Source organism: Balaenoptera borealis (genome assembly GCF_965194805.1).
Source record: "Balaenoptera borealis genome assembly, chromosome: 21".
NCBI classification, from domain to species: domain Eukaryota; kingdom Metazoa; phylum Chordata; class Mammalia; order Artiodactyla; family Balaenopteridae; genus Balaenoptera; species Balaenoptera borealis.
The window spans coordinates 22,874,812-22,902,395 of record NC_138880.1 but is presented as its reverse complement, the minus strand read 5'-3'; the positions used below and the strand labels follow the sequence as shown (position 1 = coordinate 22,902,395).

Below are 27,584 nucleotides of genomic sequence, written 5' to 3'. Positions count from 1 at the left end.
CACATTTAGTTTCTGTAAGATACATCCACACGCGCACACACACATTATCCTCCTTCCATAAATCACTGTCACCAAAACCAAGGACTGGAATGAACTCCTCATCCCTCAGGAGTCCCGCTTTCCCCCCAGCTGAATTATTCGTATCCATTTCCCTGAGAACAGCTCTGCTCCTCTGCCCGCCCAGCTACACACATCTCGTGCCGACTGCGACTGCGGTGCTCTCCACCTCCCCGTCCCTCTTCCAAGTCACCTGTTCCCCCACCCAGCCTTCCCTTCACCTACCACACGCTTCTTCCTTCTTTTTACTCCCAACTTTCGTCACTGGCCAAATCTATCTCCTTGTTAACACACACCCTTTAATCTCCTGAAATCAGGCGTCCACCCACATCACCGCACTGAGACTGCCGTCTCCAAGCCAGTCACAGAACCCAATGGTCTGTTTCACTCGGTCCGCTTTTTATCTCTGTCACACCTCTGCTCGCCATCCCACCTCCTAAAAATTCTCCCCTCCTCTGCTCTCAACGACACTGTGCTGGCATCTGCGCTCTCTTCCTTCTGCCTTCTTCCTCTCTCGGGGGATACCTGTCTCTCCTCTTTCCCCGCCTTGTTATTATCCTCTCAGATGAATGCAGTTACCAGTTATCCACAGAAGCTGCCAAGTTCACATACCCATCCTCCATCTCGCTAACTCTAAACGTCTATAAAAACACATTCAACTGAATGTCCCGTGATCTTACACTGAACAAATCTGAAATGGAATTCAGCATGCTTCCTCTAAAACCAATTTCCGCTCCAGGCTCATCTTTGGTCTTTCTCCCAATCACTCCTGTAGGAAACCTAAGGTCAATCTTGACTTAACTAACATGCTTGTTGCGATTCACGGCCAGGGAGGACCAAGTGCCACCAGTTTTCCCGTTACAGCATCTTTCGTCCTTCCGTTCCCTGTGCCTCTGTCCACTCCCTGTTATCCCCACTTTCACACTTCCTCAGCTAAATGGAAACAATGCTACCAGACTCAGCTTCTCTCAGGAACTCCTGGAGTACGTCATCTCCACCTTTCACGTAAGGAAGGATTCGTGGAGTCCCAGCTCCCTGGAACGCCCTCCATAGCCCCTCTCACCCAGTTTACCCTCCGGCCCCAATGCCCTTCCATTTCCACTCTTGGTGATCTCATCACCACCTCCCAAAGGCTGAGCTTTTCCTCATCCTCCAGGTGCGGGGACAACTCCCGCCCTCACCAAGCGACCTCAGGTGGCGCAGCTCTTCCCTGGTGCGCATCTTGTGCTCATGTTAAACGGTGGGCTCCACAGGGGCAGAAGCCACACGCTTCACCTCTGGGTTCCTCTAGCGTGTACAGGAGCAAGGGCCCCAGATACGGTCTCTTGGAGCAGAACAGAGCTACCTCACCCCCAAATGAAGGGAATCCTTCCATGAAAACGTAACAGAGCAATGTGCTTATATACAACTGTAATCCTGTCCGGAATTCACAGTATTTTGAACTAGGTTTTTAAGCTATTTAGCATCCCCCAAAAGTAGTTCTGAAGCTAATCCAACTCTTGCCCCATTTAACCCTCACCTTGACTTAAACATTAAGAGATTACAACATGAAACACATTTGAATTACTCTACAGCACCACGTGACAGTCCTTCTGAAAGGTTTAAGAAAGAAATCTGAATTCATAATATATAGACTTAAAGAGTATCCTACCTTTTCACAAATGGGACTGTTGTCATTTGCATCAAGGACTTTGACTTCAACTATAGCTTTTGATGAGAAGGTCCCATCAGTTGCTGTGATAGTCAGAAGATAACTGTCCCTTTTTTCCCTATCTAGAGGTTTCTTCACATAGACCTTCCATTCATTCTGTATATTTTCAATAGCAAACTGCCCCAAAGGATCCCCTCCTATTAAATCAATGGAAGGAGATGACAGTCAAATTTGTTGAAATCAAAAAAGGAATAACAGGAGAAATAAACTGTACAAAAGATTATAACACTATGATTCAAAAGAATTAAGTTTTAAAAAAAGTAATTACACTTAAATTTATTTTATTAGCTTTCCCATTCACTAAACCCCCCAGCCAAAACCCTCAAAAAAAACAAAAAACAAAGAAAGCAGCACTAAAACGTGTATTTAAACACAGCATTAAGCCAAATAAAATTCCAAGACTATCAATAACACTTTAGCCTACACTGAAACTATAGATTTTTTAAATTATAATATCTTTTTTATACACTGTGTATAAAGATCAACAGAATGAATCATAAAAATCAAAATCAGCCTAGTGAAACAACTACTGGCTTTGCTCAGGCAAAGAACTTGAAACATAGCTTAATAGATGTTAATTCTACTTATTTTAGATACACTAAAATCGCCCCTTTAACTCTCAATTTCCATAAAATACATATCTCAGAATTTATACTTCTAATACAACTTAATTTTAAATTAAACCATTCACTTTAAACATGTTACCTGTTATGTAATATGTAACTTGTCTGTTGATCTCTTCAGAATCAGCATCCGTGGTACTTAGGATGGCAATTACGCCCCCTGGTGGATCATCTTCACTCACAGTCCCTTTATAAATCTCTGCCGTGAACCGTGGGGGACTATCGTTGACATCGGTGACAGTAACATCCACAATGGCTGTGGAGGAGAGCTGAACCTTTTCACCATGATCTGATGCAACCACCTTAATCTGATAACTGTCTCTCTTTTCGTGGTCAAGTTCCTTTAGGGTTGTAATCCACCCTGTTTCCATGTTAATGGTGAAAGATTCGATGACTTCTACACTTTGTGACTGATCTAGACTATACATAACTTGGCCATTGGTTCCTGAATCTAGATCAGACGCCCTGATCTGGATGACTCTGCTTCCCCCTGGCAGGTTTTCAACAGTAAATGCCTCATATGGACTAGACTCCAAGACAGGGCTGTTATCATTTGCATCTTTCACTTGGATACTAACATCTACAGAAGCCACCACCTCATAGTCATCATGAGTACACCTGGCAAGTACAGAAAACTGGTACCACTTAGTTGTCTCATGGTCCAGACCCTTCTCCAGTTTCAGTCTCCCACTCTGTCTGTCGATCACAAAGAACTCATCTCTATTGCTCTCAGGAGTATTCCCTTTGACTAGGCTGTAAAGGACAGTCTCGCTATGCTCTGCTCGAATGATATCTATTTCTGTTCCAATAGGCACGTCTTCTGAAACCGTATAGGTGTAAAATGGTTCTGAAAATCTTGGAAGCCGCATTTCTGGTGGAAGTACTTTAACATAGACGGGAACAACAGATTCTTTGGGTGGAGACCCATTATCCACTGCTCTGACAAAGAAAGTGAAGACCTCATTTTCTAAGCCAATTAAGCTTTCTTTTGTAGTTATTATGCCAGACAGTCTGTTAATTTCCAAATTCTCTTTAACGCTTTCAGAATCTGCTTCAATGGCATAGGTGACGTCGGCATTGGATCCCTCATCAGCGTCACTGGCAAGGACTTTGATGACTGATGTCCCTTTGGGAGCATTGGATCCAATATTCACCTCAAACTTGGTTGCTCGAAACTGTGGTGCATTATCATTGTCATCTGTAAGGATGACGTTAATGGTGCAGAAAGCAACTTTTCCGCCAGTGTCCTTGGCCATGAAACGAACTGGGATTACTTTTTCCGCTGGGGTTTCTCGATCAAGTTTTTCTAAAGTAAAGATCTGTCCTCTCTCATTTGTGTAAAACCTGTCTTTGGCAAAGTCATTCACAATATGGTAGGTGACGTGACCGTAAATACCCGAATCCCCATCAGTTGCTTTAACCTCGGTCACCAGGGTGTGCAAGGGAGCATTTTCAGCGAGCTCCACTTCATATTCGTTCTGAAGAAAAATGGGACTGTGCAAATTGCCTCCAATCACACTCACATGAACCTGAGCTGAACTCCTAAAAACTCCGTCAGACACAGAAACCTGAAGGGTGTATGATGGCTTCAGGGCGTGCCGGCGCAGGTTTGAGAGCGTGATGATCCCCGTCCTGCTGTCAATGACGAAATTCTTATGATCATTGCCAGACAGAATGGAATATTCCAACTTGTCCATGTCTGAACTGTCTGCATCATAGGCTTTTACACAGGTCACAAAATGCCCATGGGCAGCGTGCTCGCTAATTCTGGCTTCATAAATCTGTTGGTCAAATAGTGGTGGGTGATCGTTGAGGTCGGTGACATCCACTGTGACAAGCACATCGCTGCTCAGAGGAGGCATGCCGCCATCAACAGCCCTTACAAAAATCTTGTGCTGCTGGAACTGCTCATAATCCAAAGTCCTGACCAGTGAAATGAGGCCAGTGCTGCTGTCTATGTGAAAATGATCATGACTCTTGCTGTGATTCCCAAACATATGGTATGAAATCCCTCTGTTTGGTTCTGAGTCAGAATCTGTTGCTCTGACCTGAACCACGGATGCTCCAATTACAGACGCCTCGGACAGGGCGGTGGCATAGGACTGCTGGGCAAACACGGGAGGGTTGTCATTGATGTCTTCCACGATTACGTCCACAAAGACCTCGGCGTGAGCACCGGTCAAGGAGTCAGTCGCTCGGATGCTCAGTTTATATGCTGGGTGGGACTCAAAGTCCAGAGGCGCTATGACATTGATAACTCCGGTGTTGAAGTTAATAGTAAACTGGCTGAAAGGATCACCGTCTGTGATGCTATAGAACACTTTCAAGCCCTCTGGACTGTTGGCTTGTACGTGGACAACAGGGCTGTGCATCTGGACGTTCTCTGGAATCTCGGCGCTGTAGAAAGGCTTTTCAAACACAGGCATGGCTTTGTTCATAACGGTGATGGGAACTATGACTTCAGCCGAAAAAGCTGGGTTTCCTCCATCTTTTGCAACCACGGTGACGAGATATTCTTTATTTAAGGTGTCAGGTTCAAATTGTTTTTTCAGTGAAATTTCCCCTGAGGCTCCAATTTGGAAGTGTTCGTGGTGTTCCTTGAGGTAGTAGTGCACTTCCCCGTTCCTGCCGCCGTCTCTGTCGATGGCCGTCACGTAGCGAATAACATGGCCCACGGCGGTATCCACTTTAACAATGGCGTAGTAAGGCAGGTTGACAAACACCGGTGCGTTATCGTTCTGGTCTTCGACGATGACCTTTACAATGACATGGGCCACTGCTGAAGGCTTGTGTTCTTGTGTCACTTCCACTACCACATCAAAGGTCTCCTGCTGTTCACGATCAAACGGTATGCCAGTGGTCGACAGAACTCCGGACGTGCGGCTGATTTTGAATCTGCGATCTGGGTTGAGGATGTGATAAAACAGGGGCTCGTTGATTGGATTCCCAATAGCAGTTATGACAGCTAATCTTCTGGCTTCAGTAGAATTCTCTTTCACTACTGCAGAGTAGAAATCTTGGGTAAACCTCAGCTGACTTTCTTTGCTTTCTTTCACATTAATTTTCACAGAGGTTAAGCTTGCAAATCTGCCATCAGAAGCTCTGATAGTTAACTCATAGCGGCTCCTCAACTGAGTTGTGTTTTGTACAGTTATAGTACCAGTCTTGTGGTCCATTAAAAACTTCTCCCCGATGTTGCCTTCGGTGATGGAGTACATTAACTGTGAGAATGCACTTGAATCAGCATCTGTAGCATTTACTGTGATGACCTTGACTCCTTTGTATGTTGGCAACAAAAGAGATGCTTCATACAATGATGTGGAGAACACAGGAGGGCAGTCATTAATGTCAATAACATGGATAGTCACGTTGGCTGCATATTCAGCAAATAAACATGGTGTTCCCATGTCATGAACTTGTACAGTGAAGTGAAAAGTACTTGTTTGTTCATAGTCCAAACTTAGTACTGTATGAATAGCACCAGTGCTGGAATCAACAGTAAAATATTTGTGTATAGCTGGTTCAACAATGTGATAAACAAGCAAAGCATTTGATTCTTTATCAGCATCAGTGGCTCGAATAACTAATGGGACATTCCTGTCTGTTAGGACCACACTGTGAATTGAAGCCGATTCGCTAATGAGCCCCATATATTCTGCCTGCGTAAAAACTGGCAAGTTGTCATTTTCATCCTGCAGATGCACTAGAACGGTTGTATTTGTAGACAAACCAGCCATGTTAGTTCCTTGTATTGTCAATGTATAAATGGGCAAAGTTTCAAAATCCAAAGCTTTCTGAGTGATGATACTTCCAGAATGTGGATTAATATCAAAGGCATTAGCTATATTTCCATCTTTTATTTCATATACCACTGATGACTGACTATGGGCTGTAACCATTCCGACGAAACTCCCAATGCTGATAGTTTCACTAATTTCAACAGAATACTCTTTTGATGTAAACTTGGGAGAGGCATTGTCAGCAACGGTGACAAAGATACACACAGAAGTGATTTCACTCATTGGCGGGTTGCCTTTATCTATAGCTTTTACCACTAAGTCATATTCCACTTGGTTACTTCGATCTAATTCTTTGGCAGTTTTTATAGAGCCCAAGATGGGATCAATTGTAAAAGAATTTCCAATGTTTCCTGGGAGGAGAGAAAAAAGTATGTTAGAGAAAAATACAAGGACCTATCAACATTCGAATGGAACTTGTTTTATTCAATTTGTCTCATTTTTATCTACTCTAAGGGCAAACTTTTCTGAGTTTTGTCTATAAATTACGAAAAGAAACAGAAGCAATATCACTCTGTACCTAAAGCCAAAAGTCACTCTCTCTGGTTGAATCAGGAATGTGTTGTGGAAGGATCTGGTTATCCTTCCATAAAGGAGTTTAGTTAATCATCTCCAAGAGTCCCTCAAAACCCCTTTGGAATATACTTATTTATCACTTGCAAACTCTCAAGAATCTTACCCACTATGAAAGGGAAGACTTCAATTAAATTTAACAAACTTAAATAGAGTTGGCCCTTATTTTAAGCATTCGGGGAATTGATGAATAAGCCTGTGTGTACTCTGCCCCACTTTATAGGCTTTCAAGATTTCAGTAACATCCCCTGAATTTTTTCAGGTCAATTTAATTTCTAGGTGAGTGGTTCTCAACTGGAGGTGCTTTCACCCAGAGGGACATTCAACCATGTCTGGACCCCTTTTTGGTGACCACTACTTGTGGGGAGAGGGTGCTCCTGACCTCCAGTGAGCAGAGGCCAGGGATGCTGCTAAACATACTACAGGGCACAGGACAGCCCCACAGCAAAGAACTTTCTGGTGCAAAATGTCAATATTGCTGAGGCTGAAAACTCTTAAGATTGTTTTACTTGCTTTTCTTTAGACCTTTTCCAGCTACGTTATGTACATGTATTTAGCTGCAAATGCAACTCCACAATATTCCATAGTTTTGTGCCACTTGAGCTCTTCCTGAGGAAACTAGGAGTTTACTACAGTTCCGCAGTTTACTCTCTTTCTGGGTAGATCAAGGCAGTGTGAGGGTCCTCAGATTCGATCCAACCACGAACCCTTCATCCCTTTTCTGTTTTATAAACAGAGTCCAGAATCATTTATTCTAGTCATAGAACTGAATTGATCTAGTCTGAGGAGCTGCCCCAGAACTTGCTGAGGCAGAAGATCACGAAGCTCCCCATGCCTGAGTCTTTAAAAGCTTACTGGACATATTTTAGGGAAAAATAACTTCGAACGAGAAGAAAGAATGCCTACTGATAATTCCTTTAGTCTTGAAAGTGTAGCATTTGTTAGGAGTTAAAAGAGAATTCTTTCTTTTATCAGAGTAAATTTACAGTGGAAAAAGGTATAACTTGTTTCTGTCTTAGTAATAAAAATGATATATTCAGTGATTAAAAAGAATCCCTTTTATAAAATATACTTTTCTTTAAATCTTGGAAAAATTGAACTATTACACTTCACCCAAAACAAAGTCCACTTGCCACTTAACTGCCTTCTCAAATTCTGTGTTCCTCGAGGTCTGCAATCGAGCACGGCCCTTCACAGACCAGAATTACTTGCTGCGACTTGCAAACCAGGGGCTTAACCGAGCATTCCTTTCTCCACATCATTACCAGTAAACACTTCCTCTCCAGCTTTCATTTCCTTCCTTTAATACATTTTCCAAAAATCCATGCTCCTTCTTTCTGAGGCCGGACCCAGTCTGGTTTTCATTAAGTCTGCCTGGCTCTGTGTCCAGGCCCCAAGGCCGTGCCTCAACCTGCAACAGGACAGAGGTCCAGAATGTCTCCAGGCCACGAAGCTCTGAGCCGAACCCTGGCCCACGAACAGGGTCACGCTGCCTCTGCCAGGCCTCGCAGACACTAATTTCCGGCCTGTCTGTACTTACGAGCGCCAGTGACCCCAGTTCTCCCCCACTGTGTTTAGTTGGTTACCGGGATTCCAAGGTCCTTTCTCAGCTACCTTTGCATCATCCCCACTTCCAAAGCTGTGACTGGTTGACTGCCTGGGGGGCTGTGAAAACCTCTGGACAACTGTCTTCATCCCCACTCTTCACTATCCTATGTCTGTACTAATAAAGCAGCTGACCTACCATATTTTCTATTCAGCCATCTATATGCATTTCTCTTTTACTTTGCACAGTGAAATCTTAAAGCTTCAAACACACAAGGCCTCACATGGAGGAATAAATGGATCTTATCTGCAATGAGCAGGCCCCTCAATCACGTGAGCACATCCTCATCTCGGAACCACCGGGTCTGGTGGGTCCCCTCCTGGAAGAGTCTTCCGCCAGCTATTCCCACTGCCTCTCCATGCACGCGTTCATTCATTCAGGTTTTGCCCAAATGCCTCCTTCTTAGAGAATGTGGTGGTGAGGCCTTCCTTGACCTCCCCATTCAGCATGGCTGTTTCTGTCCCATTACCCTGTGTTTTCTTTACAGCACATATTGTCACTTTGTTCTTATCTGTTCTCCCACTAGGATGTAAGTTCCACTTAAGCATGGCTTGTTTGATTCATTATTTTATCATCTCTGCCTAGAAAAATGCCTGACACATAGGAGACACTCAGCAAATATTTGTTGAATGAAACAACTTTTACACATGTATGGAAAGAAAACAAATTAAATACCAAACAGGTTGATCAGCAGCTTGAAAAAAATTAATACATTCATTAAAGTACTTATATATTTATATTTCTACTTGGTTTTGTTTTCCTGCATTTATGCTATACTTCAATCACTACCAACAACCATTTGTTAGATGCGGCACTTCATTTAAAAGTATTAGCAAAAGGAATGTGTCATGACTAATTGGAAATCTGATAAAAAATTTTTATTAGCAATGTGGCATTCAAAACATTCTTTATTACTTGCAGTACCTCGACTTTGATAAAGACAGCTCTGAGCTTGTCAACGATAACAAGAAGGTTAAACAGGAACACAGCTAGTTAATCAGTATATGGATCCTACCTGTATCAATCCATATGCTACGGCAGAAACCATCAGATTTGCAGATGGGAAAACAACATCATATTTATGTGGCAACACTGAGGGCTGCTGAGTGGCTTGAATGTGTCCTTGTCTGATCTAGTAATAGCCACATTCACCAAATACTGAAATATACATATGGCATTTGTGAACTAATAGGGCAGTGACAGAAGTCTGTACTAGGTTGGGGCCTTAGTCATTCACTGTAGGGGAGATACTGGTTATTTCTAAATAGTTTTAAATTGTTCTTTCCATATGAACAAGGCAGTTATCTGGACAAACATGCAAATGTGTGCTCGTCAGCTATGACTGTATTACACACGTACACCCCAAAGGGCACGTCAGAAAGCTGTGCACAGGACCTGCCTCTCCCCACGGTGGACGTGCCGTGGATGCTGACTGCCCCACAGAATGGCAACCTCTGTAAAGCTTCAACTGCAATTACATTTTACCTAAGTTTGGGGCAGAAAACCAATTCTAACCAGTAAGTATATTTACTGAGTGTCTTCTATTTCCAGAGGTTATAACAGTTTTGAATTAACAATCATCTACTTTAAAAAAAATAAACACTATAGCCCACAGTATGGCACCGATGTGTCTCTAAACACCTAACTCAATTATTACTGAAAATATTCTTCAATTACTTCCTTTTTTCCCTAAAGACTCCTAATCAGACCAAACCTTTTGCTCAATAAATTGCTGCTAATTAAACATGCAGTGTTATAGCCTGAATCTGTAACTACTCTTTTGAACTTTATTAAATGCAATCTGACACAAGTCAGAAGCAGGTGAATATGAATACACTGTTGAATGAAGGCTGTGTGACCATTTTATAGTTCCTACTACTATTCAACAGATTTATACACACACAATTCTACTGCATTTTAATGGTAGTTGTTTCCTATAAAGTAACTTGTATAGCATGATTTTTACATTACCAAATCTATCCAATTATCTTCTTTGAAGTCCAAAGTTTATATCAGAATAGGCCCTTGGTATTATCTATTGAGTGGAGATACAGTTCCATTCTTGGAATACCGAATTACTAACCCCATCAGTCATTACAAGCATTTAAAGAATGTGCATGCCTTCAGTCAGGCACCAACAATCATATTTTAAACGCCCAATTGCTGAAAACTATGTGAAAGCTAAGGGAAAGTTTAACATTTTCTCCTACACAAACCCAGTAAGTCTGTCTCGGGGGGAAAACTATTTTATTGAAGTGCTCAGGCATGCACAAATGGAATGCGCTTTTTTAATGGTTAAATTTCTGAACCAGTGGAAAAATCATTTTTATTCAAGGCACTAACTACACTATAATACATTTTAACACTGCAACCTCGGGCAGTATATGAGGTCTTATTTGTGAGGGATGGCTTAAGCTTGGTCATTTTCAGGGAAATAAATGAAACTTCAAATATATTAAGATGAAAATAGTTTAACAACATAAAACACATTGATAAAGCAAAAAAGTACTCTCCGTTTGCTCAGCTTTGGATTATATGATCTTCAGTTAATTGTACCTCTATCAATTCTAATGCCTAGAAAAGATACATAATTTCTAAATATGCAGAGGTATGGACTTACAAAAAAAAGTTAAGTGGATGATCTCAATCTTCTAAAACCATGATAGAGAAAGAATGAAAGAGTATAACCTTTGTACTAACAATGGCACTGAGAAAGATGGAAAAATGGAAGCTGCCTTCTCGATATTTAATCACTTACTCATAGTATTTGGCACGAGTCGGGCAAGTCTCAAAGCTAGATGATTTCTGACTGAATAAATCACATGCTCTAAAGCAGATCCCTGTTTCAATCAGGGGCAGCATTCTTTTGCAAGAACATACATTCGTGGACCGATGGTAACCCCTACCTATCAAGCACAAGTACAAACGCTCCTAGCAGGGCACCTGGCATATAAAATGAGAGTCCATGGAATAAAGAAATGAATGAGTGAATAGCAGCATCAAACAGAACACAGAACAACATTTCACTTTGCCACCACCGTTTCTTGGTGATCCTCCTTCTTGGAATCACCAGCAAGGCTCTGGACCTCTTGCCCTATCACACCCAGAACTGTCCAGGCCCACAGTTCCAGCTCGTCTCCCTGCTTTGCTGTCTCCTGCCCAACTCCAGCAAGCCCCTCAGCCTTTTCAACATTTCTTCAAGCCCTCGTCCCAACCCTGGGACCTACTGCACCAACCCAATTCCATGAACAAAATGCAACTGTGAAAGATGCATGGGGGTGAAAGTGGCAGAAAAGCAAAGCCTGGAAGGGGTAGGAGAGGCATGGACACCCTTTATGAGACGTGACCCAATTAGAACTGGATGAGTTGGCACTCTGTCATGGAGTTTCCTGCTCTGCCCAAGAGAAGATATGCTCTGACTAAAAGAAAAATGTTAAATCACTAGGCCAGCCTTATCCTAAGAGTACTTCATAGTTTATGGAGGAAAACGACTGTGTGGTTAAAACCATTCTGGAAATCCTGAATTGGTCAAATAAAGTTTTCTTTACCGCAGGACTTCTCAGAGCCTTGAATTATGCTAATATTATGAATCTCCAAGAACATTACCCAAACGTAGTTAGGACTCTCTAGCTTTGCTTTCCAATGAGTTAAAAGTTAAATTTTTTTTTCTTTCTCTTAACATGTAAAATGGTAGCTATCAATTTAAGCAGTTTTGATACACAGAAATGTTTCAACATCTAGAACTAATTTTAGAAAAGAAAAAACATACTTTCTAATAAGTGCAAAGTTATAAACCTATGCAGTGCTCCAAAAATACCTGATTCGATAGAGTACAGAACTTCAGCATTTTTCCCTTTGTCCTTGTCCAGAGCTGTAACCTGCAACACAACTGAGCCGACAGCTGCTGATTCATAAACCCGCCCTTTGTAGGAGGAGCTCGTGAACCAGGGGGCGTGGTCATTGGTGTCGCTGACATTAACAACAATCCTTGCAAAGTTGCGCTTTACAGGGACATCTTGATCTCGTACCTAAAAGAAACAGCATATTATTGATCCTGTTAAAGCTTTCCTTAAAATTGATTAAAGATCACTCTCAAAAACATGGAACCCTGCAGGAACCAAACAGTGGCAGAAAATGAGCAGAAAGCCCTACCATGACTGTGAGAACATGCTGCTGAATGGCTTCATGATCAAGTTTTTCTGCTGTACAGAGAGAGCCAGTTGCAGGATCAAGGCGAAATTTCTTGAGACTCAATGGATCGATACTGCTCTGCAGAGTGTAGATTAGTTTGTTTTTTTCATCCTTATCCACAGCACTGATTTGCAAAATTTCTGTTTCTGGCACTGTGTCTTCAGGAATAACAACTTCATATTTTGATGTAGAAAACTGAGGACGATGGTCATTTGTGTCTATTACTTTGATGAATACCTGTGATGACAAAATGACTCACATAACAATAATATTCCTAATTATGATGTTTTAGTATTTAAAGAATCAGGGAAAAAAATCAAATGCACACTGAAAAAAAAACCCCTAATTTTTGAGCAAAATGAAATTCAAACATGAGAAATAAAAGCAACCAAAATCCAGAATAAAAAACATCTTTCAAATTTTTCATTGACATATTACCTATATAAATATGAGTAAGATAATAAAAACGTTTCTAAATTCTTGAGACTAATTTTTGAGAGAAAAATGTCACACACACACAAATGTAACACACATTTCTTTCTGAAATGCAGGCTTAATTTCTCTTAGGTCTCCACAGAAATTTCTAGATTGCTCATGTAAAGATACAGAATTTACTTTACCAGGATTCACAGAAGACTGATTTCCTATATCAGATTTGCACCTGTAACCACCAAGCTACTGAGGTGAGTGTGCTACTTAATGGTCACAGTATCTGAAGTTCTTGTTCTAATCTTTGAGATTCCAAATCCCTACCGATATTATGAATAAAAAGGAAAATTAGAAATGTGCTTTAAAAATCCTTATATTTTTGTGATCACAAAACTACACACAGATAGTAAATACATTTATTTCTTAAAAGCAATTTAAATACACTGGAGAGAGAGAATTCTCTTAAGTAGGTCATAAAATAAATATTAAATAAAAACCTTAAAGGAAAAAAAAAGCAGATGTCTAAAAACTCAGTCCCAAGCTAAATTAAAAAAAAAAATTTACCTTGACAGTAAGAAGATTAATTTTCAGATTGAAAAGACACATGTGGATAAGGCATAGCGGAAATCACTACGATTGTAAAAGATGGTCACAGTCATAAACAAGAAACATGAGCTTCACTAGCTCATATGGAACAAACCTCACTAGTCCGAATGGCACAGGAGGCCAAAGTCCTAGTACCGCATGGGGGAGGGCGGGGTGTTAACCACACGGGGGCAAGAACACGGACTAGAGGCCTTTCCATGAAGACAATACCACCGTTCTCCTAGAACACTGAGACCTCAGCGGTGGATCTGTAACATTAAACTATATGAACACTAAATGCATCCACCGTTCTCCTAGAACACTGAGACCTCAGCGGTGGATCTGTAACATTAAACTATACGAACACTAAATGCATCCACCAAACCACAGAAAGGGTTTATGTGAAAGTTATGTAAACATTTAAAACTACAGATGCCTCACTTTGAAAGGTCAATGATGATCCAGAAGCAAAGGCTATAAAGATAATTTCTATAAATTAAATCACTACATATTCATTTCCACTACACAATTTTTTTTTTTTTTTAAATTTTTGTCTGCGTTGGGTCTCCGTTGTGGTGTGCGGGTTTCTCATTGCAGCGGCCTCCCCTGCTGTGCAACACGGGCTCTAGGCGTGCGGGCTTCAGCAGTTGTGGCACGTGGGCTCAGCAGTTGTGGCGCACGGGCTCAGTTGCTCCGCGGCATGTGGGATCTTCCCAGACCAGGGCTCGAACCCGTGTCCCCTGCGTTGCAGGCAGACTCCCAACCACTGTGCCACCAGGAAAGTCCCTCCACTACACATTTAAAATTTATTTTCTCATGGAAGGAGTGTTGGGCAAACACAGTTTAATCCTGCTCCGAGATCAATTGATCCCACCTAAATATGAACAGCTGAAGTAAGAACAACCCTCTTTGATAAAGCAGTTCAACTGACACGTATTTCCCGGGCACGTCCATGCTCGGCACTTACTGCATTTACGGAGGGTGTAAAGGAAATATGGAGCACCCCCGCCCCCTGAAGCTTTCAACCTCACTGGGCAATGACTTGCACATACAGGTTTCCTATGTTATCAAGGAAGTTTTCAGGAGTCCAGAGATGGTGCAGGCCATTCAGGAAGCTTTCGAGGAGGAGACAAGCTCCGCTTGCACAGGTTTTAGGTTGGCAGATGAACGTATACTGGGATAGGAGGAAAAGCTCAGTCAAAGATGTGAAGGCGAGGGTGGAATGGAACATCCTGTCTCTTAGACACCTCAGAGGAGGACCCTGAACCAGGGGTGAGAAAGAAAAGGAACAGGGAGAAGGTGGGGTCCGAGAGCAGAGCCCGGCGCCCGAGCACAGGCTGAGAACCGTGTGGCCTGTGTGCTCTGAACTGTGTGACGGGAGCAAATCACCCTCCATCCTCCTCCCAGTCGGGCCGACCATGCTGGTGGCAGGCAGTGCAGGATGAATCGCAGGGACAGAGAATGGAGACAGGAAGGTGACTCAGTGCCAAGCAGGGGGACAGGAGCCCAAACCAGTGCTGATGTGCAACAGGGAACACGCAGGGAGCGCTCACTGGGGACAGGCCTGAGGGCTTGAGGGGCCGGCACCCGAGTGTCGTCTCACTTTGTCCTATGAGGGCAAAGTCGCTGTGCCCGTTTTCCAGAGGACAAATGGAAGCACAGAGGGTCACAGCCACCTGCCCATGCACAGGAGTAAGAGGCAGAGCCCCGATTCAAACCAAATGGCCTGCTCCAGAGTATGCAATGCTGATGTTCCAGAGAAACTGAAAGAAAACAGGAAAGCAAAGCTGTTTCAAAGAAAGGGAAAAAATGTGAACTGGATTTGGTAAGTTACCTTGAGATAGCAGAGAAAGCAAAGTGACGTGATTTAATACTGGTCAACATCCTCAGCAGAAACAGCAGGACAGGAAAGCAAGGAAAGGAGCTGCTTCAACAGAGCACTGGCAATTACGTCACGACCCGCCACCACTCACCTCTGCGAGGATGCACCCTGGCTCAACGGAAGACACTCTCCAAACCTCAGATCTGACACCTGCTGCTACTGACCTTGATGCGGCCGCACTTGTTCTGTTGGTTCCTGAGTTTCACCTACAAACAGGAATCTACCTGCTGTGTTCCAGTGCCTTGTCAGCTGAGTTCTGATCTCTGTGTCCCTCTTCAGCTGGCATTTGCTGCTCTCCTCCCACTCAGATTCCTAACTCCCTGTTCTCAGCCCCAGACTGGGAATCAAAACCTAATTACTGATTGTTCCCTAATGACCCACACCTGGACAGGTCAGCCTGGGATCTGGACCGCTCTCTGATACTCTACCTCTCCCTGCCAGCAATTCACTAGGATATTATTAAGACCCTCTGAACATGACTCAAAATAAGTTATAGAAGTATACCCGAAGCATTGAAATTGAAGAAATTCTGTGTCCCTGAGAGAACAATATATTTACTGGGTTTTATGGGAATTTTAGTCACCGTATTTCATACTAAGCTCTTAACTATACTAATGAAAACTACAATTACTGGGAGTTATGTAGTAAGTGATAAATGCTACAGGTAGATATATCATCTTTAGTAATGAGAAGGCTTGGCACAGAGGGTGATTTCTACTGGTTATTAAGTTCCCTTTGCTAGACTTCTGGTTAGTCAATTACTTGAACTGATCTACATACAGTTACACTCTTTAACCTTTCAGAATTACCCTGTTAAATTACAATTCTTGATGCTTTTCTTCTCATTTTCATGCTCTAAAGTTTAGTTTCTACAATGAGAACAGTTACTGACAAGATTGAAATTTTAATACTGTGCTGGCACTTTTACATGACAACCTCAAAATGACCCCAAAGCATGATTCATATTATCAATTTTAAACACAATAAAAATCACAAGCATTTGGACAAAGAAATAAGGTCATTTCACAACCAACTTTAAATTATCTATTCATTTATTAATTGAAAAGACATCACAGACTATAATTTTTATTCTTCAATGCAACTAAATGATTTAGCAGATGATCTGTCTTAAGATTTAAAATAGTATAATCTAAAGATAGGAAATTGGAATTCAGAAGCATTTTATCCTCTAACATTTAATTTCTTCCTTTTACTTTTCACACACAGCAGATTAAACATGAGGCTTTAGCTTTATCATTCTAATGTAAACTCCAAGAGGGCAGGATTTTGTTTCCTACTCCTCAGCTTCTAGGACAATACCTGGCACACAGCAAGTATTTAACAAGTTCTCAAACAGCCCCCACTGTGGATCAAAGAGAAACTGATAAGAAAGAACAGAACTTAAATGTAATTTACAGGGTTCTGACATTTCAATTTGAAATGCCAGTAATCGGACCATGTCTTAATCATCAGATAGGAATAAAGATGTTTAAAGGAATAGAACAGTTTTATCAGTTATTTTACACAGCCTAAGGTAGTCAAGGGGGAAAAAAAACCCAAAAAGGTGTTTTAAAAGATAATTAATCACTTTAACCAGTTTTAATGCAAATGACTTGGACAAGTCATCCTTGACAGTGATATACTTTATACTAGTATAATTCAAAATGAGTATAAATATAAAAGATTTGATGGCATAACGTGTTTTTTTTTTTAAGTCTTGTTTCAAAGTTTTCAAAACTGGTTAATTACATTCAAAACCTAAATCAGGATTTGCAGTGATATTTCATTCCCTAAATAAAAATCCTTGCTGTGTACATGTGCATAAACTGTATCAAAATAGTAACTTCTGATTTGAGAACCTCAGAGGGCAGAATCAATTGTTCATATTGCCTGTGGACCCTTAGATCAGAACACTGTATCATCAGCAATTTGCCTACCTGAGTCAGTATAGTGGTGGTTCCATCTGTAGCCTCGACTGTCAGGTTGTAGTTTGATTTTTGTTCTGCATCAAGAGGTTTGGCAATAATGATGGTTCCAGTGCCCTTGTCCACATCAAAGTGACTATCATAGTTGCCACCTAGTTTAAGTTAGGACAAACATTAAAGTAAAAACAGGTCACGGGATGAAAATTTGTCATTTATTTTGTGGCTTTCTAATTTTTAATGGCAGTTTAAAAAAAAAAGGAAGAAAGAAAGAAAAATTTCTGATATATTGGTCAAAGTGATTCCAAAGAGTTTTCATTTGGAAAGACCAGAAAAGAAGGACCAACTGGAAAGACAATGTTGGCTTACTAAAAAAAAAAGCTGAGCCATAACTGCCCAGGAAGCTACTAAATGAGAGGAAGCAAGAAAGCAACTCTGAAAACAACAACAACAAAAACATTTCTAATGCGACCAATGAATTACTTTCAGTTTGTTTTTTCAAGGGTTCCGAATACCTCTTTAACTTATATCTCAGTAGCTACATTTCACATCATTTAGTAACCAAAAAGTTGGCCATTTAAAAATTTACTAAAAAAAAAAAATTTTGTGACAATTTGAGCATATTGCTCTAATGAAATAACTATTAAAAACAAATGTTAACTCTGAAAAAAAAAATTGTGGTAGTTAACATCGGTTAGTCCGGACTCTTACTATTTGAGAATTTTCACTATTTGAAAATTTTTCCCATTGCTGTCGTACACAAAGTTTAATGAAGCAAAGGTTTCTGAGCTACTAACATTATCCAAATGCATTCCCCATCATATTCCAGATAAACTCTCTTCAAAGCCACTGAACTTGAGATACTTATATCAATGAAATGGAATGGAATGAAAATAAAGTCTAAACGTCACGATGAAGTTCTATTACTAAATCCAACCAAAAAGCAAAACAGCACACACACAAAACAGTCTTCAGTTAAATCTAAAAATAAGGATCTAGGGATGTATGGAAAGTCAGAATGTTTGCAATTGGAACTGGCGACCATGGGCCCGTTATGAAAAGGAAAAGCAATGAAAGATGGTCACTGGAAAGGAAAAAGTTTGAAAAATGGATGCTTTTCTTTAGATCTCATAATCTGAGGCAAATTATGTGATCTCAGCAGATACCTTCTGCTGTACAGTTCAGGTCACAAGTCATCTGAAAGATGTAAAACACTTCTCTAGCAAATGTGTCTCCTGGCACAGCCAAAAAGAAGCAAGCATGGAAGGCAAGCACAGAACAAGGAGAGCATCAATCAAAGTGGTTCCAAAGGCGGTCAGTTTACGCGTGAGGTTAGACGCTGCGCAGCCGCAGTCCGCTCATCTGGAAACGCGACAGGAGTTAACGGACAGCAAGCAAACTATTCTGACTGCAGTTAACTATGAAAAGAATCCTTTTTGTTCATTTAAAACCAAACTGTAATGGTTTCATAGGTGTTGATAACATAAACAATTTCATACAAAGACCAAAGTAGGGAAAACAGTCCAGCTGTCTAGAAAGTTCAAGGGGTAGAGCCCGAACCCCTGCGCCCTGTGGTCCCTGAGGCTTCAACCCGCTGAGACAGCAACTGGGGCAGGAGGGCTCCGGGGTGAAGAGGGAAAAGGGATATCGGGTTCCAACCAAAGATAACCCGAACACGTACTTTTGATTTTATATATCCTTGTAATTAAAATACTGTGAAGAAATAAGAATTAAAAAAATAAGACGCCAAAGTCTAACGTGAAGTTGTTTTAAGTATGTTGTATTACATTCTATGTCTAGCTAAATTAACTGACAGAAAAAAAAGAATTGGCTTAGGCATATAATTTTTATCACAGGGTGACTTAATCTAGTGAAGCCTGCTTCCTACTGAAAATGAGGTAAATCAAACTTAAAAAGCCATAGTTGACACTATCATTTATAACTTATAAATTAAAAATTTTAAGCATATTCCCTATAAAATACTGACATGCGACAATCATGTAGGCATAGTTATTTTAAACATTCAAATCATATTCACTAAAAATAGTTATGTGCTATATGTTATGTATCAAGAAGGAAAAATTAAGAAGCTGTGCTTTTGGACCAAACATTTAGATTTCTCTGTATCTCTTTGGTGCACTTTTAAAAACCTTATTTTTAATTAATAAGGTACATAGAGAGCACCTATTGTTTTAAACAAGTTTAATATATGTTGGATATAGTGAAAAATTTTGCAAGCAAAATACTGCAGTTTAAAACAAATTCTCCACTTATAGGTCTTACTCCCAATTTTAAATTCTGAGATGTGCCCCAAAATCAGAAAACCAGAGGCGGGTTCCCCTCAGTGTGATCTATACAAGGATGATGAAAACTGTCATGAAGCTTACCAATGATGTCAAACCAGAGAGGTATGCCTGGAGGCTCAACAGATATTACTCCAATCATGTGAGCAACTGGATCGCTTTCCATTACAGTGAAGGTAAAAAATGATTCTTCAAATGAAATTGGCTCCAGGGACGGTTTGGGTTTGGAGATCCATTCAATATGGAGTCGAGTGGTTGATGACTTTTGGGGGCGACCATTATCAACTGCCTTAATCTATAAAATATGGGCAGAGGGGATAAAAACAGCAAATGAGAAGTTGCATCCCATAACTGAAGCATTGATTGGTTTGGTCTGAAACAACCAATTTCAAACATTTGATATCTGTGCTGTATATTCCATGTGTTTAATGCCGGATAAAAAGGGCAACCTTTTTATGCCATACTCAACACAGATAACCAGAATGACAACTAAAGAAGGGACAAGCAAACCCATACTTCGCATTGTTAGGTACAGCACTGAGCCCATTTACCGAATAGAGAGAAAGTTACGAGAGAAGAGACATAAGACTAGATTAACGGTCAAATTATGTAAGAAATTCAAAGACTAGATCTTTACTCACTGAAAGAATATCATATTCTCCAGCTCCAGAAAACTTCTTGGACAAAACCACTCCAGTTTTTGGCTCAATAAAAAATTTGCCATGTTCATTTCCCTCTTCGATGCTATAGGAGATTTCTGCATTGGGACCTTCGTCTTTGTCTGTAGCTATAACACGATATAAAGGCTCACGCTTGGTGTTTCTTTCTCGTTCTGGTTTTTCCCGCTCTGGGAGTCTGATTTTGTAGAACTTCTGCAGGAACTGAGGCTTGTTGTCATTTTCGTCAAGGATCTTCACAATTACTCTTGCAATGGTTGACTTGGGGGGACTACCGTTGTCTGTCACTGTAACCTGTTTTTTTTTTTTTTTAAAGATAACATCAAGAAATGTTTTTAAAATATACTGTATAAAAAGTGAATATCTTCTTCCTAATGACAATCACCTTTTCTATAAACCTCTGCAATTCACACAGCACTATGGACACGCACCGATTCCTCACGCTGACCACAGCCCTGTGAGGGGGCAGGGCAACTCTCCATTTTCACAAAGGGACTGGGGGGGGGGGCGGGGAGGCCGGGGGCTAGGAATGCACCGGCTCTGAGCCCTCGCTCTCTCCTTACCCATCACCCCTCTTCCTCACACGCCCTAACTGTAAACGTTAAGCTCTCAAAAACTCAGTATTTTTAAGCGAAGGAAGAGATACATGAAGGTTTTGCTTTTAAATATTTAGAGTCCTCTTGTACATGCTTAAAAATAAAATCTTCACATACTGCATTTAAAAACTGTCATTTTTAAGCTTCGTCAATAAAATAAGTTAAATCAGCCGATTAAAATACATGCTAAGTAGCAGGCCTTTTAATACTAGCAATCATTTTATTTTGCCTGACTCTCTCTTTTCTTGTACAGAAGTCTTCCATGTTTGGTAGGGTGAACATAAACATTTAAACTTAAGACCAACTTATCAAATGAGATTTTCAGTAAAAGAAATATAAAGTAACTTTTATTCTAAGTAGATTATTCATGTTTTCATTTTAGGAATGAAGATCTGAGATTCTTGAGGGTTACGCTGGTGAATGCTTCTGAATGCATAAGAAACCATTTCACCCTCAGATCCAATGTTCATTTTCAGTTCAGTGTGCACATTAAAAGGGATGACCGTAGTTATTCCCCCTAACCCACGTCATCCCAAGTGAATTAATGAAATGCTAAAAACATTAAAGTAGACTGAAGTTTTCTGTGGAACTATGTTCTTTTTGAAGCTTGGCGGGTGCAAATTCTGTTGTTTATAGAAGTGGGAATGAATATATCTTCATGGTACTTGTCCAGAGTACTTAAGTAAAGTAGCTGCTTTAATTAAAGCACATGATTTGCCTTCCCAAACTCTCAAAATAAAACAAAATTATAATTACTATTTTAATTTTAACCTCTCAAAACATTTCCTTTTGATCAGTTTTCATGTGATCTTTAGGAAAAAAGAAAAATTAAAGAGAAATACAACCAAGTACTATGCTTTGTAGCATTCATCAAATCGTTCCTAAGTTTGGGTTCCATAACTAGCAGCCTGGTTTAACACGTTACTAAAAAAAACTCTCTTCTTTAAGACAGTCAAATCAATGCCAACACTGGCCCTTAAATAAATTACCACAAAAGGACTACAGAAAAACATACACGATATGTAAACTAATCTTATCTCCCATCAATATCTTAATATCATCTTCAAAGTCCTAAGTATCCTATACCTGCTCCCATCCAGCCTTTGACATTCATTGAGAAGAGAGGGCTCCGGAGTGAGGCAGACAATTAACAGGTGTGTAGTGTGGTCCTAATCAGGGTGAGGGGACCGCAGTAGGATGCCACTGTTCGTAACCTGCTGCTCTGGATATTTTGGCATCTGTTTATCTTCTGGGCATAGACAGGGGTGTAAAGCAGACCTGAACTATATTCACAATATTTTCTTTATTTTCCTTTTTATTAATGACCATAAGGTGATATAACAAAATAGCAGCAGCTCAGAATTACTAGATAATATGAGTAAGATTGCTCTTTCCCATATTTATGATTACAATATTTTTAAAATTATTAAAAATAAAGAAATGCTCACTTCTAATATGTGTTCATCTTGCTGCTCGCGGTCTAGTTTCCTTGATGTAGTTGTGATGAGACCTAGAAAATGATAACAGTTCATGAATCCTCACAAAATAAAGGTAATTACAAAATACTGTAATTGAAACCACACACTGAGTGTAGGAGTTTGAGCAAATGCCTAACTTATTCTGAAGAGGAAAAAATTATTAATCCAGGTACGGTTAATTATTTTATTTACAAACAACATAGTTTATACTTTCTCATTTTAATGATTCTTAAAAACATTAGATAAATGACAGAAGTATTATTAAGAAAGCAGAAAAACTCAAATCAGTTACATTTTAAAAATTTGTTTAGTAGTTTCAACATACATTTTGTCAGAAAAGATTTTTAAAAAGTGGGATGAAGTTATCCAAGATTTCAACCTCATCCATATCTGCTGTGACTGTTGCAGATATGATTAAGAATTTTCAGAAAAAACTTCCGTAACTGTATTAAAAAGGACCACTGGAAAGTATAATGTTGATTTATTACCTTTGGGTCATCTACCCTCAAAAATAAAGAACTGTCGGGCTTCCCTGGTGGCGCAGTGGTTGGGAGTCTGCCTGCCAATGCAGGGGACACAGGTTCGAGCCCTGGTCTGGGAAGATCCCACATGCCGCGGAGCAACTAGGCCCGTGAGCCACAACTACTGAGCCTGCGCGTCTGGAGCCTGTGCTCCGCGACAAGAGAGGCCGCGATAGTGAGAGGCCCGCGCACCGCGATGAAGAGTGGCCCCCGCTTGCCGTAACTAGAGAAAGCCCTCGCACAGAAACGAAGACCCAACACAGCCATAAATAAATAAATAAATAAATAAATAAATAAATAAATGGATCATCACGTTTAAAAAAATAAATAAATAAATAAAAATAAAGAACTGTTATAAAAAGTATTGTGATTTTCCAGGTAATGCTGCTCAAATAACAATCATTTAATTTCCCCAAAAAAGAAGAAATGATCCTCAAAGAAACCCCATATTCTTTATTTCTTTGATTTTTCTATCAAACTAGAATAGCTATAGTTTAAATCTCTCTCTAGAGCTTCAATAACTGCTAAACTGCCAACATATGTTGGAACCTAGAAGGCCATTAAAACTGATGAAATATATTCTTGTACTTCACAGAAATTAAAAACAAAATTCCCCCAACCACTAAAACAACCTCTGCAACCTGTGTTGATAACGGACAGGTGCAAACCGAGTGGTTCTGAGGCCTTTATGTGGCAAATCACCGCTAGGACTAATCCTTCTCCTGACCAGCTTTCTGTGGTTTTCCACAGAGAAATACCTCAAATAACTCATATTTAAGAACAGATTTTATCATTCTAATTGATTTTCTATTAGTCTAACTAATTTCACAAAACTACCAATTAAAGGCTATTCAAAATGTTTCCCTAAATTTGTACATGAAAGACTTATGTTTTCATTTAATTCAAAGTTTTTCTTTTCTTAAAGTCACTAAGAATCTACATCAACATTATCTTCCCCACAATTCAATGAAGCAACGCTCTCTTTGTAATAAGAACAACAGAAGACTATACTGTAAGCTAGAATCTGGGGTTTGTCCAAAACCATACTTACAGATTAAAAGAGGTTCAAGGAAAATGCTTCACAATGCTTAATGGTGTGAAAATGTGGCTTACTGTGGCACAAGCTTGATTTTTCATTAGTCGAAAACCTTTTAAAGTTAATCCCTTTTTTTTTCCTGTCAAAAGTTTACCACCCTTTCTGATTGTCGTTTTAAGCAGTTCAAGAATGACAGGAAATTGCTGTGATTAGTTCCATCTAATTGTCCTCATGTACCCATCAAAAACTTGCTGTTAATGGTAACAGCACAAAAGGCCACAGCTTGGCATGTTCACAGCAAGATAGGGTTCTGCTCTGTAGAACATAATCATTCATTGCAGGGATATCTGTTAGCAAATAAGTATCTGTAGCAAATAAATAAATACCCGTTAGCAAATACAATTCCTCACTTTACAGTTTCCTTATAGCACACCAGACTGCTAAAAAGGATGGACTTACATCCGTATTATCAATTCAATATAAAGACAAAAAGCAAAACTGACCATCTCCTAGGTTTGGAATTATTTGCATGCTCTCTATACTTAAAATTAATTCTCTCTTAACTCAAATGGAATATTAATTCCATTCAAATGCAATGAATCCTAATGTTCCTTTTTATCCTTTTTTTTTTTTTTTTTTTGCCCAGCTACTCCTACCCACTCCTCCACCTCTCAGCTTAAACATCACTTCTGAGGGCTCCCATGACAGGCCTAGCCTGGGGTTCTGCTGCTGGGTCTCCCAAGCTCTTTCATTTGCTCTATCATAACATCACCCCACGGCACTGCAGTCACTCCTTTAAAAGTCTTTTTTTGTATCCTTCAAAGTCCATGAGACTCTGCCTTTCCTGTATATCTTGGTTATATTGTTATATCTCTGTTACCCTAAAGAAACACTTAAATGTGTGAACACATGAATTTCTTAAAACCATAAAAGAATAGAATTTTAAATATGCATTGGAGGAAGAGAGGCACCCAAACTACACTGAACTTGGAAATGATACAAATTTATAGCTTATATAGGAGCTAACAGAAAACCATTTAACATATATTTACAGGTAAGATGTGTCAAGCATTGTGACAGATGGTCCAGGTGATGGTGACGTCCAACAGACATTTAGAGGCACAGATGTAAAGTGCAGGGAAGTCACCAGAGGCAGACACAGACTTAGTTATACCCCAAGTACAGAAAAGAGTATGAAGAATGGTGAACGGTGGGCCTACCAAAAAATAAAGGGCAGGCCAATCTTATTAAAGTATGGGCCATGAGTGTTTAGAAAGCCATGAGGAAGCCTAAGAAGCAAAGGCTGGAAGAGAAGCAGGTGTCCCAGAGGCCACAGGCAGAGAAATTTAAGGAGGAAGTCTCTCCTCCAAGTACTTGAGAGAAGCTTGGAAGAGAAGATCAAGTGAGAGCCAGTGAGGCAGGAAGCAGACCAGGAAAGGAATTTCTTTTACGAGGAGAAGACCATTCCGCAGGCTAACAGGGTGTATGTAATGAGTGACTAAACCACGAGGGAAGATAAAGATCCAGATGTGAACTAACCAATACAGTAGCCACGAGCCTCATGTGGCTATTGCAATTTAAGTTACAGGTAAGATCTCATGAACATGAAAGATATTTCAGACTGAAAAAAAAAAAGACCTTTCTTCCTAGATTCGCACACTTGTACCAAAAGGAATCCTACCACAAGTGTCACAGTTTTCTGGTCCCTAACACCATCACCAGGGAGGGGCAGTGCATGTATGTCCTATGGGGATGGCGTGAGGTGGTACAGCCCCTAAGAGAAGGGGAAACAAGTGCTTCCTGTGGAACTTCCATACAAAATGAACCCCAAAGAGAAAACAAAATGTCCTAATGAAGCAGGAACATACTAGGAAAAGCGTGGATGCGCTCTGGAGGTACAATCAACTGCACCGGGAGGGGAACACAATGGAAACGCTACCCAAGTACCCCACGCTCCAGCCACACCGATTTAGCTCTAGAATCCATGATGCATTTCACACCCGTTTTCACCTCTGTAATTTTTGCACATCTCGATCCTGCTAATCCTTCCACCTTGCCTGCCTGACAAACACCTGTTTTCAAAAATGAATCCAAAGTGTACCTTTTCTATATACATATTATTAACCCTGTAGGTATTGAATATCTAATTAGTGTATCCATTTCTTTCATTTTAAACACTGGTGCTCACCTGTAATGTTTATTACTAAGCTCCAGAAGGAGCTATACTTAATTGAAACAGCACAATACTTCAGAAATGGAGAGAAACCTTTAAGATTATCAAACTCAGCTACCTGAGCCAAAGAGAAATTAACTTGTTCCAATTCACCAGTAAGTCACTGTCCGAGCCAGGATTCGAATTTAGTTTTCCTGAGGCCCAGATGAGAGGATTGGGGAATTCTTCCCCGCTCCCTATCACAGCACACTGCATAATTTACTGCATTATGGTATTTCAACTCTCCAAAAACTCTCAACTGTGACTTACATGAAGTTTAAGAAAAAAGAAAGCTGGCAACAGTTAATCATTAGTCACTTAATAGGTCCAAAAAAGCAAGTTAGAGAACAAAATAGAGTGGGTGAAGGCAGAAAAAAGCATATGCAAGTGCTGCCTCTTGTAACTTTGTTTTATCTTTCTTTTCTCCTGAGCTCTGTTAAATTAAAAATAGAAATGAAGACAAAAAACTTCCTTGCCCTAAAAAAACAATCCATTCTGTAGACCAATACCATTATAAATGTAAGTGGACTGAGTGAGTAAATACGGCTTCTTCTCACCAACTCACAATTACAAGTTTGCCCCATAAATGTATGTAGAACTAAGAAACCAAACTTTCCTGTTTTTATGAACATCATTAAAAAACTATTTACAGCTTTTCAATGCCACTATAGCACTTAGAGAAGACTCCATTTAAGACAGAATGTTAGATTAACTATAATGCTTTAATGTAAGATTTTAATATTCGACATTTCTTATAAATCAGTACCAAAAACCACCTCCAAACTTCCCAAAGTTCAAGAGATCAAATGGACTTCATGAAGTAGGCAGCACATAAAGGTGAACTTACAGGATTAGTAGGTGAAGATAACGAAATAGTCCACGTTGGCAAAACTGTATTTATGTATTCATTCAACTATTTTGTGCTGTCCACTCAGAATGCAGAGATGATTAAGACAGACTCTTGTTTTCAAGAAACAAGGTCCAGAAGGCAAAGACGACATTCAAGAAACAGTAAGGTAGATGAGAATGTAGGGTACATATAGAAAAAAGCACAGGTCCTTGCTGAGGGCTCTGGATTCCAAGGAAGTTTGAACTTGCGTGGATGATGTCTGGTCATCTCTGTTGTTCCAAGAGACAACCAACCCACCAGCCAATATGTGAGTGAGGCCACCCAGGACCAGCCAACCTCAAGCCAACCAGCCAAGTGAGACCAGCACTACATGAAAGAGCAGCCAAGCCTGGCCAAGACCAGAACTGCCCAGCAGAGTCTTCAACTAAATTATGGTGGTTGCTTTAAGCCGCTGAGTTTTGGGATGGTTTGCTCTAAAGCAAAAGACAACTAATGCATCAAATGAGCTCATCTCTAATTGTTATTTGGCTTACTA

At 40.2% G+C, this 27,584-nt stretch overlaps 1 protein-coding gene across 4 annotated transcripts in view; it reads right to left on the bottom strand.

Annotated features, from left to right (window-relative positions):
• FAT1 (FAT atypical cadherin 1) overlaps positions 1-27,584 on the bottom strand; it is a 124,746-nt gene that overhangs the window by 24,006 nt on the left and 73,156 nt on the right. For all 4 annotated transcript variants that reach the window (XR_014239171.1, XM_082375112.1, XM_082375114.1 and 1 more), the window contains exons 4-11: positions 22,401-22,462; positions 20,321-20,650; positions 19,764-19,974; positions 17,392-17,531; positions 12,520-12,795; positions 12,185-12,395; positions 2,474-6,541; positions 1,709-1,905 (exon numbers count right to left, since the gene is read on the bottom strand). Coding sequence is in view for 3 of the 4 variants with exons in the window: in XM_082375112.1 (XP_082231238.1) it covers positions 1,709-1,905; positions 2,474-6,541; positions 12,185-12,395; positions 12,520-12,795; positions 17,392-17,531; positions 19,764-19,974; positions 20,321-20,650; positions 22,401-22,462 (5,495 nt within the window). In the remaining variant the exon portion in view is untranslated. The remainder of the gene's footprint in view (positions 1-1,708; positions 1,906-2,473; positions 6,542-12,184; positions 12,396-12,519; positions 12,796-17,391; positions 17,532-19,763; positions 19,975-20,320; positions 20,651-22,400; positions 22,463-27,584) is intronic.